At 48.7% G+C, this 11,318-nt stretch overlaps 1 protein-coding gene across 1 annotated transcript in view; it reads left to right on the plus strand.

Moving 5' to 3' along the window:
- Window positions 1–1,797: 1,797 nt before the first annotated feature.
- Window positions 1,798–11,318, plus strand: part of ETV4 (ETS variant transcription factor 4) — a 14,880-nt gene continuing 5,359 nt past the window's right edge. The window contains exons 1-7 of the mRNA XM_010724558.3: window positions 1,798–1,811; window positions 1,900–1,996; window positions 2,168–2,215; window positions 5,776–5,829; window positions 8,412–8,538; window positions 8,815–8,973; window positions 9,750–9,985. Of these exons, the coding sequence (XP_010722860.1) occupies window positions 1,960–1,996; window positions 2,168–2,215; window positions 5,776–5,829; window positions 8,412–8,538; window positions 8,815–8,973; window positions 9,750–9,985 (661 nt within the window). The 5' untranslated portion in view covers window positions 1,798–1,811; window positions 1,900–1,959. The remainder of the gene's footprint in view (window positions 1,812–1,899; window positions 1,997–2,167; window positions 2,216–5,775; window positions 5,830–8,411; window positions 8,539–8,814; window positions 8,974–9,749; window positions 9,986–11,318) is intronic.

The following is an 11,318-nucleotide window of genomic DNA, read 5'->3' on the forward strand; positions in this document are numbered from 1 at the left end:
GTCTTCTTATGCTGTGTTCTAAATGTGTTTCTGCACCTATGGACTTGACAGCAGTCAAAAAAGCTGGAAAGGTTATTTTTGTTTTATAGAGATGGAGAAGGGAGAAGACAACCATGCAGAGACATAAGGCCTCTGCCAGTTCTGTCATTGCCCACTGGATGGGAAATTAGAACGTCATAAAGCAAACAAATATGACAGTGGAAAATCCCATCCAGTTCAGAGCACAGCCATATGTTGAAATCAGATCTGAAATAACAAAGGTTCCATTATATCTTAACCAGGAAATGCAGCATTAATAACCAAGAGTCAAAAAGCTATTTTGCAGTGACCTGTATAGCAGAAAGTGCAAAGCAAAGCAGGAGAATCTGGTGTCTCATAGACTTTGCAGAATACTTAAAGTATGAATAGCTGAACAACAATCCAACTGGGGGGCGTATTCTCTTGCAGCTTTCCAACAGCTTAGATTGAATTTAACTGCTTGAACAAATTGCTAAAAACATGCAAACAGAATCTAATTCAGCAAAACTGAAAAGTCAGAAGATGAACTCCTATGCTTCAGTGGCCTTCTCAAGCCAGAGGAAGTTAAATTCCTGGAGCTGCATTTAACCACGTATTTGTAATATCTGGGGATGTGGTATAAGTTATCAGGTTCTTGTTTTTCTCCCATGAACAGGTTAAAACTACATTTGAGGGCTGTTTTCCTGACAGAGTGGGTTCCTGGTAACGCTGGAAATGTCTTTTTTCCAGCAGAAAGATTAAAATACATTTAAACTAAATACTTTTCCATCATAAGCATGTTATGCTGATTGCATTGGCTGTAGAGAAAACATGGCAAGATGTACAGTTTTCTATATAGTATTAACAGTAATCTGTGCTCTCGTCCCTTCCCATGCAGCAAAGGTAAAACTGGTTTTGGTTGCTAAGGCTTTAATTATTCTAACTCCAGATGCACGAGTGAGATTTTTTTCCAAATCTTGTTGGAACTTGAAGAACTTCTCCGGAACGGGGCTGAAAATAACCTAAAGACTGTTAGAAAATGACTGCAGTGTGAGTGAGAACTGGCAGGCCCTGTCGTGTGCCGCTCTGGATAGGAGGCTGAAAGCGCAGGCTGAACGTGCTCGGTCGGCGCGGTTCGAGCTCCTTTGCAGCCTTTCATGAATGAACTTCCAGAGTTTTTTTTATGAATGGGCGCTCCGTCCTTGAATGAACACTAGAGCGCCGCGCTCTGATTGGTCCCGGCGGAAAAAGCCACGCCTATTCTCCCCTCAGTCAGCTGCCATTGGCGGACGCGCCCCAGCTCAGGGCTTCATTCACGAAGTCAATGAAACAAAGGAGCAGGGAGCTGAGCTCGTGAAGGCGGCGATGCGCCAATGGGAGGCCGCCCCCGGGCGCTCAACGGCCTGAACGGCCGCGCGGGCGGGGCTGCGCGGGGCTCCGCATGGGCCGGGAGCCGCCACCGGGTGAGACGCGGGGCCAGAGGGTCGGGGACTCGTCCTTGGACCAGGGGAGGCTCGTTCTTGGGGTCGGGGAGTTCTGTCCCACTCGCTTGCTGAAGTTGTAGGAGCGGCTCGGAGCTCCCCTGGAGTCCCCGTTCATCCAGCCCTCTATCCGGTGCGGGGTGCCCCGCTTGTAGCCCCCGCCCTCGGCAGCTGTTGCCGGCCCGCTGGTAACCTTCCACTGTGTCTCCCCCAGGTGCGCTCCGAGAGCCGGCGAGCTCCGCGGCCGCGGAGGTAGCGCCCGGGCGGGCAGGAGTGAAGGGGTAACGGTTGGGACCGAACGCCAGGGTTGGCCCGGTTTCCACTTTCCCCCAGGTGAGTGGTGGCTCTACCGGGCGTGGGATGGGGCTCGGGTCGGGGCGGCCCCCGCTCGGAGTCCCGCGCTGATCCGCTCCTCCCGCAGCCGCCGCCGGGCCATGCGGGCTCCGGGTGCCGGACTCCGACGAGCGCTGGGAAGAGCCCCATGGAGCCGGGCTTGCTGCCGGCGCAGGATTCGGAAGGTAAGGGTGGGGGGGCTGGAGGGGGAGGCTGGGGAAGGCTCTGGGCAGGGTCCAGGTCCTCCCCCTGTGCCTCCGCCCCCACCTCCCCGTCCCGCCCGGCGTCTCCCCGCTGGAGCATCCCGCTGTCCCTCCCCAGAGCTCCTCTGAAGAAACCTCTCGCTTTTCGTGCAGACCTCTTCCAGGACTTGAGCCAGTTCCAGGAGACTTGGCTGACAGAAGGTAGGCTCCTTCCCCTCGCTCTGTTTTGGTTTCTTCGTCTTTCGCTTCTTTGTCTTTTTGGTGTTTGTACTGTTCCTTTGCTTTGTTTGCCCAGCTCCAAACATTGAGGATTTTTTTCAGACTTGCCAACCTCTGCGCTGTGTAAATGAAGAAGCATGAATCACACCATTGTGCTGGGTATTTGCTTATGAATGGAACTTGGCCGCCAGCCCGTTTTCCTGGTTACAATTTTTGTTTCAGCCTCTACTTGTAACCGGTTTGATTTTATGCTAATTTGTCGCTGATATTTGTTAGTTACCAAAACATTTATATTTTCTTAAACAAACAATGAACTGTTATTTTAGTTTGGGAGCCGAGGTGCTTTTCCTAAGGTTTTTTCTTTTGGAAGATAATTCTCTGCAAGTACCATCCTGGAATTCATCTTTCTACATTAATATCTAAACTGTTTTCTCTTGGCTTCAAAGAAGAGAAAATCTCAAGTGCTGAGGAGTGCCGATAATTCCAAGTGAAAATGGTTCTAAGCAATGTAGTGAATTTGTTCTAATTTGAGTGCTTCAAATGATCTGTTTTGTAGTGGAACTGAAAAGGTTTCCTTAAAGACAGACTCGTGATCAATAGGAGAATGCTTACTGTGATATCGGTTCTCAGTAGTTAAATAGTTGTTAAATAATTGTTAAGTAAAGAAATGAAATATTTTGTGTGCTTTTCAATCTGGAGTAGGTAGAATTCAGTGAGGATTTAAGGGTACAATCGGAATTAACTGAGGCTGTTCTGGGGTTGAAACACTGCTAATTTGGAGCAGGAATGTAGGTATTAATCACTGGCTGCTTGTTGGATCTATGGAGCTGCATGCTTGCTTGGGACTGATTTCTCCACTGAGACGTTTATATCAGAGTCAAATTCCAGCAGTCTCTCAATTTTGAGTTTTCTGATGCTTGATAATGTTTTCAAATATTAATCCGAAGGATTGGGGTCTATTTGTGTGAATTCATTCCCACTCTGCAGATGTTCCATAGTCGGTGCTTCAGGTGGAAAGGAGGTTGCATTGAGGTCTCATAGCAGTGGGTGAAAAAAGGGAACAGACATTAATGTGTTTCATTACCTATAATGCAAACCTTAGAGGAAAAGTAGCAGCACGATGTTATGATTCCTACTGAGTTCCTTCTGCTTGGAGGGAGAACTCCTGAATAGCTCTGAAGATGGAAGGAACTTTGGGTTGTGCTAACAGCTCTGCTCTTTGATTCCTATCAGATGAAATTCCCCCCTTCTCACTCTTTGTAAGTATGAATACTCCATAGCTTTAAAATGCCTTTTGCTCCCATAACTTCAAATGCTTTGCTGCTTTCTATGAATTATTCCTCGCTCACAACGCACTCAGCAATGATGTGCTCTGCTCTCCATCTTCTGCTGGGTGCAGCTGAGTGGCAGAGCATCCCAACATCTTGTCAAGATCCCACAGCTGAGGATGGGGCACTGGGTTTCCTATTACCTAATCTTATGCTGCAGTCACAAAAAGTGCAGTGCCTGCAGCGCTCAGTGCCTCATAAAATGTAATGACTTTTATTTTTGATGGACATACAGACCGTTCTTGAAATTACTAATGAATCTTCGGAGCTGAGAAGACAAGATTTTAACGGGGACAAAATGAAATGAGAGGGTAGAGCCCAGAAATAAGAGTCATTAAAGGAAGGCTTTGGAGGTGGCTTTGTGCAATGATTATTTCTGAGAGGGTATAGTAGAAGTAGAGAACAAAAATCTATTGAAGGCTGTTTTGTTGCTGTCTGTTAGCAAGCAGATCTTCCCTTTATCCTTGTTATCAGATTAAACCTTCTGGCTGAACGCAAGAGAAATGCATGTGAGAAAATGCCCTGTGATTAAAAACTACTGCATGCTTTCAGAAAAGAGGAAGGTTTTACACGGCTCATCCGCATCCAGAATCTGTCAGAATGTGCTGATGTGACGCTGGCAGATGGTGACAGTGCAGATCTTGGAATGAAGCTGTCAGCAAAGCGACGCGCACCAAGCTGAGAAACCCAACCTCGGCTCAGAGGGTGTGATTGCATTATTTCTTCTAAGTCACTTTCTGAAGGTGGTTTATATGACGAATTGGGCAGGTTTGCTTCTGTTCCCCTCCTTTTGTGACTTACGGTTCCCGTTAGCTGTCACATTACTTATTTTAAGGAGCAGTGATTGCAGTGAGAAGAGCTCAGCTAGTTCCACTCTAATCCGCTGCCCATTGTTAGCCAGGGATTATTCCCTGAGGTTTATTTTTGGCATGTCTTGTCTATCTGGGCTTCACATGACCGAGATTAGTGGGCTTCCATTCTTCATCTCCCTTTACTCTGACTGCATTGCTTTAGAGCCAAGTGCAGACTTCTGTTCACGCCGCAATATCCAGAGCAAGGTCTGCAGTGAACCAGCAGTATATTTTATAAGTGGTTTTGTGACTTAAGCTGCAAGCTTTCCCTTCCCTGCAGTTAAAGGGACATAAAAGTAATAGCTGGAAGTTATAAAATATTATTGCAACAGGCGTGTGCTGTGGTGAAAGTTCTCCCCAAGATGATTCCTTCTGTGAAGCGAGGGCTGAGGGAAGCAGAGCACACCCATCACCAAGGATTGGGCTCAGTAGTGTTTGTGCTTGGAACGCTGGAAGGAATTATTCCCTGTATGGATGTGCAAGGGTGAAGTTAGGAATGCTGCTCTTGGCAAATGGGAGATGCAGGAAGTGCAGGAGGACGTGTGGCTGACGGCTGTGAAATCACAAGAGCTGGTAACTACAACAAACAAAGCAGCACCACTTGGATATCCAAGCATTCTGGTGTCAAAAGAGTGTACAGTAGCACTCTGGACTATGAAAGCATTTGGTTGTTGTTTTTTTTTTTTAATGTTAATCTGCCAAAGACACACTTGAGCACCTTGCAATCAAACTCCTTCCTCTATTGTGCTGCTGACTTTTTGCCATGAGGCTCTTCATTTTGGCTGAGGGAGACATTAAGTCTAGACTTTGTGCTGTAAGTGAGATGCTGGAGTTGTTCAGCAATATCTTCTTCCAGGTATTGTTATTTTCCTCCTAAATGCTGTCTTCCTGCCCATCTACAAGTGATCTCCTATCCTGTTAGCAGCTATCCCCTGCTGCTGGAGCTGCTGAAAGGATCCTTCCTATACAAAGATGTAGGTGTGTCATGCTCTGCTTGCTACTTTGGCACAGCCTTTCCAAATCCACCAGCTGATCAGAGTGTTTTCTTTGCTAAATGCCTTTAAAAAAGATCCCACGTGTGATGTTGGTTGGGAAAAGTGAACCTGGAGCTGGTAAACTTGCTGTCACCCTTTTGCTCCTAAGGAAGGGGCGGGATGCTGAAGCATAGCTCTGTGTGCAGCAGAGCTGGATTCACGAATCCCAAAGGGAAGCAGCTCTGTGAGCACTGAAGTGCCTCCCCACAGAAGGCTCAGGTCTTTCCAGCATAGAATCATTTCTACCTTACTGTTAATTACACCATACGAAGTACCAAATCTAATTCTCCTCTCTCTCTCTCTCTCTCTCTTCCCCCTCCCCCTGGCAGCTCAGGTTCCAGACAGCGATGAGCAATTTGTGCCTGACTTCCATTCAGAAAACCGTAAGTGGCGTGGGGCTGGTGTGCACCTCAAGGGAGAAGGGCTGGATACGTTTCCAGGATCCATTTCCCCCCAAAGGACTCTGCAGATGTGACACAGATATGGAGGCTGAAGTGCTCTGCTCAGTCCTGCTTTGTTGTGACAGTGACAACGAAGCCCCAGTGTTTCCCATTCATACAATGCAGGGATGTCTGTGTGCTCGGAGCTACCAAACCTTATGCTGAGCTGATTCAGTGGGTGTGTTTTCAGGTGGTGCACGTGTGAATGATCAGGCATCCTGAAGAGCTTATAGAGTGCATTAATATCAAATCAAAGGTAGAATTTGTGCTGTTGTTCAGCCTGGATTGGAAGGAGTTAGGCTATGTGTGGAATTCTGGGTGTTGCATGTCCTAGGGGGGAACGCTCTGGGGCTCTGCTCACCCACATGAGCTCGTGCTGCCCTTAGAAACTGAAAACATGCTGAAAATAACCCTGTTTGCACCAGAGTGTGCAAAGCACAGCATTTGCATCCATCCTGCAGAGCACTGAGCACTGTGCAGGTCCCACATAGGGCTGGGAGCTTCTGCCCACGGCTATGCAGCAATTCCTGCTCCTCTCTTGCCCAAATGCCAATGGCACAGCAGTCGCTCCATCCCCTGGGCAGGGTGTAAATGTTCATTTACAGCCACTGCAGTCAGCTGTGCTGTTATCCCATCTCTGTTCCTCTCTGCTTGGGGCAGTTTTCCCCATGAAAACCAAAACAAAATGCTCCTCCGAGTGGTTTTCTCCTCCTTCTTTCCCAGCTTGGCTCTGGGTGTGCTCTCTGAGTCATGCAGCTTGTTTCTTCCTCTCTTTGACCTAGAACTGAGAGGAGGGCCGGTCCCATGTTTCTATCTCAATGAATGAGCCAGTTGTAATGCGATCGCCTGTTCCAGCTAGCAGGGGCCAGAAGGAGTGGGCTGCTCCCAGCACGTTTTACTGCTCGAGGTTTCAATGGAGCTCAGTGTACTGGGCAGAGTATTTCTACTTGTTTTTTTTTGTTGTTGTTGTTGTTTTGTTTTTCCCACTGCAGGTTCAACCAATACATCAGTGTTTTTTAGATGGGTTCTGTCTATCCCTTTACGTTGTGCATTGGGAAGAGTAGCTCAGGGTTCCCCTCGGGAGCCCCTCATCCTCAGGGAGCCAAAAACAGTTTGAGGTTCTACTCTCTGATGGACATATTTATTTGTTCTGATTCTGTCAGGCTGCTTGGATCCCTCTGGGTGCTGGCATGATGCAGAGGGTGATGACAGGCTTTCCTGGAGTGAGCTGAATCCCAAGGCAGGCAAACAGAGCCAGACTGGTGGGCTACTTTTTTCCCCCCTTCTTGCAGAGATCTAATTCTGGAGCAGGGTGGGGGAAGTGGTAGCAGTAAGAAGTGGTCAGAACATTACGTACTGAGGGAAAGAAGCAGCAGCCCCTTCCCCAGTCCTCTTGTTAGGAGCTTGCTGTGGCACTTAGGAATTGCCAGGCTTGCAGTGAAGCACAGCTGGTGCTCCTATGGCACAGGTTAGTGCAGAAACAAACCCAGCAAAATGAGTTATTCATGGTTCAGGATGTGATCTTCCACCCTTTAAACTATAATCACAGCTTTGGACATCCCACTCCTCGTAAGCAGGGTTGTGTCACCTCAAAGAGGTGGGAGGAAACTGGCAAAAGGACTGCAGCAAGCCTTGGGAAGGGCTCAGCCCTCATTTGGGAGACTGATCTCCCCCTTGTTTGTATAAACAGAGCTGGGCATTTCTTTAGGGTTACTCTTCCTTCCTCCCTAAGTGCCATAGCCTCCTACCAGCAGCAGCAGAGCCCATAGGCAAAAGATGCTCACCACATCCCTAAGCCAGGGTGAGATTTCCAGAGGAATGGGTGAAGGAAGTTGAGTTCCCTGCTGGATTTAATTAAGCACAAGAAGTAACGCTACCCACATCCTGACACTGTGAACTGCAACCCACGTTTGTTATTCATGAAACCTTAACCAGCCCAGAAATATTCCTCCTATTACAGGCTAGGAGGGAGGCTGCAGAGAGGACCTGCAAGCTGCTCTGCCAGCCTGGAGGTGGGTTTGGTGGAAACAGGGACCTGAAGTCAGGTTCTGCTGTGTGCTCTGTGTGAGCAGTGATGTGGCTCTTCTAGAGCAGGACCTCCAGTTCTGAGTTGGTTGTGCTTCTGGAAATGCTTTTTGTGTGAGTTAGTCTGGTGACTGCCTGTAATAGGATGCAATGTATGTAATAGGATGCAATCTATAATAGTATTTTCCCAGGGAAAGCCTCAGCTTATTGTCTACAGAAGCCTCACGCTTATTTTCATGCAGGACAAACCATGCAATCGGGAAATCCGTAGTGTAGCATCATATTATTGCATTATAACTTAATGCAGCGTTACATGCTAATGCTACCCATAAGACATGTTTAACAAGTATGCCAACAGAAGAGAGTTTTGTCTGGTGATGCAAACCAAAGCTTTGCTTTCATGTGTTGAAAAATAGGATTCCTGCACGCAACCCCTCAGGACTTTCTCCATAAATGAGGGAAGTTTCAGCTTGATTTTTTTTCCCACCTTTCCCCCTCAGTAGCTTTTCACAGTCCTCCTGCAAAGATTAAAAAGGAGCCACAGAGTCCCTCCTCGGACCCCACGCTGTCCTGCAACCACAAGCAGCCATTCCAATACCACAATGGAGAGCAGTGCCTTTATGCCAGGTAACGCAGGGAGGGATGGGGGCTGTTGGGAAACTGGGTGCTGCTGTGTTATCTAATGAGCTCTTATTGCCACAACCTGACTTGGGGGAGGGCAGCGTGGTATGGATCTGCAGCATGGATCACACAGGGGTTGATATTTCCAATGCATGGGATAGCTTGGAGCTATGGGGAGATCAGGGCCAGCATCTTTTTTCCTCCCTAGTGCTGATGAGAGCAATACTGAGTGCATTATAACCATAGGATTGTAATGCTCCAATATCTGTTTGACTCCCCCAGTGCCTATGATCAACCCAGACCGGTTGGGATCAAGTCCCCTGACCCAGGAACCCCAATCCAGTCACAGCTCCAGCAGTTTCCCAGACAGGACAGGAACTTCCTGACCCCTTCAGGGCCACCCCACCCCACGTCCAGCTGTGGATACCTCATTGAAAACAGGTGAGCTGTGGCAGCCATTGGCTGGGTCTGTCTGTTTGGGTTTGGGAAGGAGAGATGGCTGCATCAGCAGGGCAGGAAGGGGACCGTGCCACTCTGCTCTGCCCTTGTGGGACCCCCCAGAGCAACAAAGATGTGGGATGGGTTCAGAGAAGGCCACAGGGATGCTGAGAGCCTACAGCACCTCTGCTATGGAGAAAGGTTGAGGGAGAAGAGAAGGCTCTGGGGGCGACCTCATTGCAGCCACCTTGTACTTGAGAGAAGCTTATAAACAGGAGAGTCCCTTTATACTAAAAGGGAGATGTAGGTGATATGGGAGGAGAAAATTCTTTACCCAGAGAACGGTGAGGTGCTGGAGGTGCCCTTGCCTGGAGGTGTCAATGGCCATGGATGGGCCCTGGGAGTCTGAGTTGCTGAGGGCACCCAGCCCATGGCAGGAGGAGTGGAGCCAGATACTTTTAGGATCCCTTCCAATACAACCATTCTATGATCCCAAGTGCTCAGCTTCCAGCAATCCCCCCAGCCTAAAGCACCACGAATCCACATCTGATGCCAAGGGGTTTGAAGGGAAGTCTGAACTTGAAGCTCATCAACTGCAAACGATGGGCTGTGTTGTTGTCATTGCAAATACCCACTGTAGGGTCGACTCCCTGCCTCACCTCTGTGTGCAGCCCCTCCAGCCCACACAGCAAGCGGGACGAGGCCTTTTGTCCCCTGGAGCAGCCCAACACCAGCTCAGAAGCCTAGGAAAGCATCCCACGCCCTCTCTTCTCTTGCAGCTCTGCCTATCAGCCGCCTGTGGAGATGTGCCGCTCCTTCCCCTCCTCCCAGGGCATGGCCCGGGATGCTCCCATCACCTACCAGCGCCCCATATCTGAGCAATGCCTCCAGTTCCCCCCACAGGGCTTCAAGCAAGAGTTCCATGACCCTCGGTATGAGCAGGCAGGCAGCAGCTGCCAGTACCCAGCAGCCGTGGTCATCAAGCAGGAGCAGGTGGACTACATGTATGACTCAGGTGGGCAAAGGGAGCTCCTTCTGACCGTGGCATTGCTATGGGTGAGCCAAGTCCGTGGGTGAACATCAATCGTTGGTGGGTTCTGGCCTTTCCAATTGTGCTTTGTTGCATCTTCTGGAGCTGGGAAGGTGGCTGTGTAGTGGGGAATGCAAGCAGTTCTGGCTGCTTGGGGCCCTGAAGGGGAGGTCAGGGCATTCACTTTCTGTAAGGTGCTATAGGAAGGAATTTCTGGTAGGTTGAAAACTAGATATAGGAGCTCAAAGGTGAAGATAACCCCACTCAGACTAGATTTAAGGCATGCATCTTCTTGTTTTACAAGAGAACAAGCAGCCTTTGGAGGAGGCTTTGCAATTCCTTGATTAACCTAGAAAAGCTTGGCTTATTCTTAAGCCTGTTTTGGCAGCCCTGGAGGTCAAACGTTCTTCCTTGCCTCCTGCTGAAGTTGAGTGCCTTTGGACAACAGCTGATTTTGACAGGATGAGAAGCCCGTTCTGACTTGAAGTGTTCTCCTGCCCACTCCTTTCTGGTGAAGCTGCCCCAGAAACTGCAAGGTTTTGCTCATTGCTACATCCTGTGCTCTCTGGTGAGGTCTGAACCAGATTTCTATTCCCCCTCCCCCCCTCCCGCAGCCTTTCCAGAGCAACGTGGGCATGTGGGATCGCATTCATCAAAAAGTGAATTTATAAAGCATGAGAAAGGAGCCCTGCGTTTGTAGGTAATTAAAAACCTGGGAAATGGTCATGCAATGCCATACCTCATTTCAGCCAGACTGGATCACTGCATTAATAAACACCACTGATTTCATTTGCATTAATGGAACCAAAACCGGCTTCTTGGCCACAGTCTCTGAAAACCACTTGGGCCCCTGCCCAGCTCAGTGCATTTGGGAAGTTTGGACGAGAATCTTGCATTCTTAGATATATTTTTATCTGGTCAGGTAATGCTGATCATTCTGGTTGGATTCCAAGGGCGAGTCCCTGAAGGCAGGAGCTTGGCTCTGCCAAAGGACTGGCAGAGAAACTGGAATTGGGCTTGTCTCTCTGCTTCATTTTCTGCTCTACAAGTTCTCTTGTATTTTGATAGCAATGCATTGCCACTGCCATAGAGCAAGAAATGATACAAATGGAAGCATACAGCCAGGGGAACTGTTTGCCCCGATGCCAAGGAATCATAGGAGCTGTTTCTCTGTGCTGCCCAGGTCTGTGATTTGGGTTACAGATCTGTGCAAACAAGTGCAACAACATACACAAGCAGATAAACTTCCTTTTAGCTCCTGGCAGCTGGAGAATGATGTGCACTGTATTAAAAGGAACTTTTTCCCTCCCCTTTAGCT

The sequence above is a fragment of the Meleagris gallopavo genome, chromosome 29, assembly GCF_000146605.3.
Source record: "Meleagris gallopavo isolate NT-WF06-2002-E0010 breed Aviagen turkey brand Nicholas breeding stock chromosome 29, Turkey_5.1, whole genome shotgun sequence".
Classification (NCBI taxonomy): Eukaryota; Metazoa; Chordata; class Aves; order Galliformes; family Phasianidae; genus Meleagris; species Meleagris gallopavo.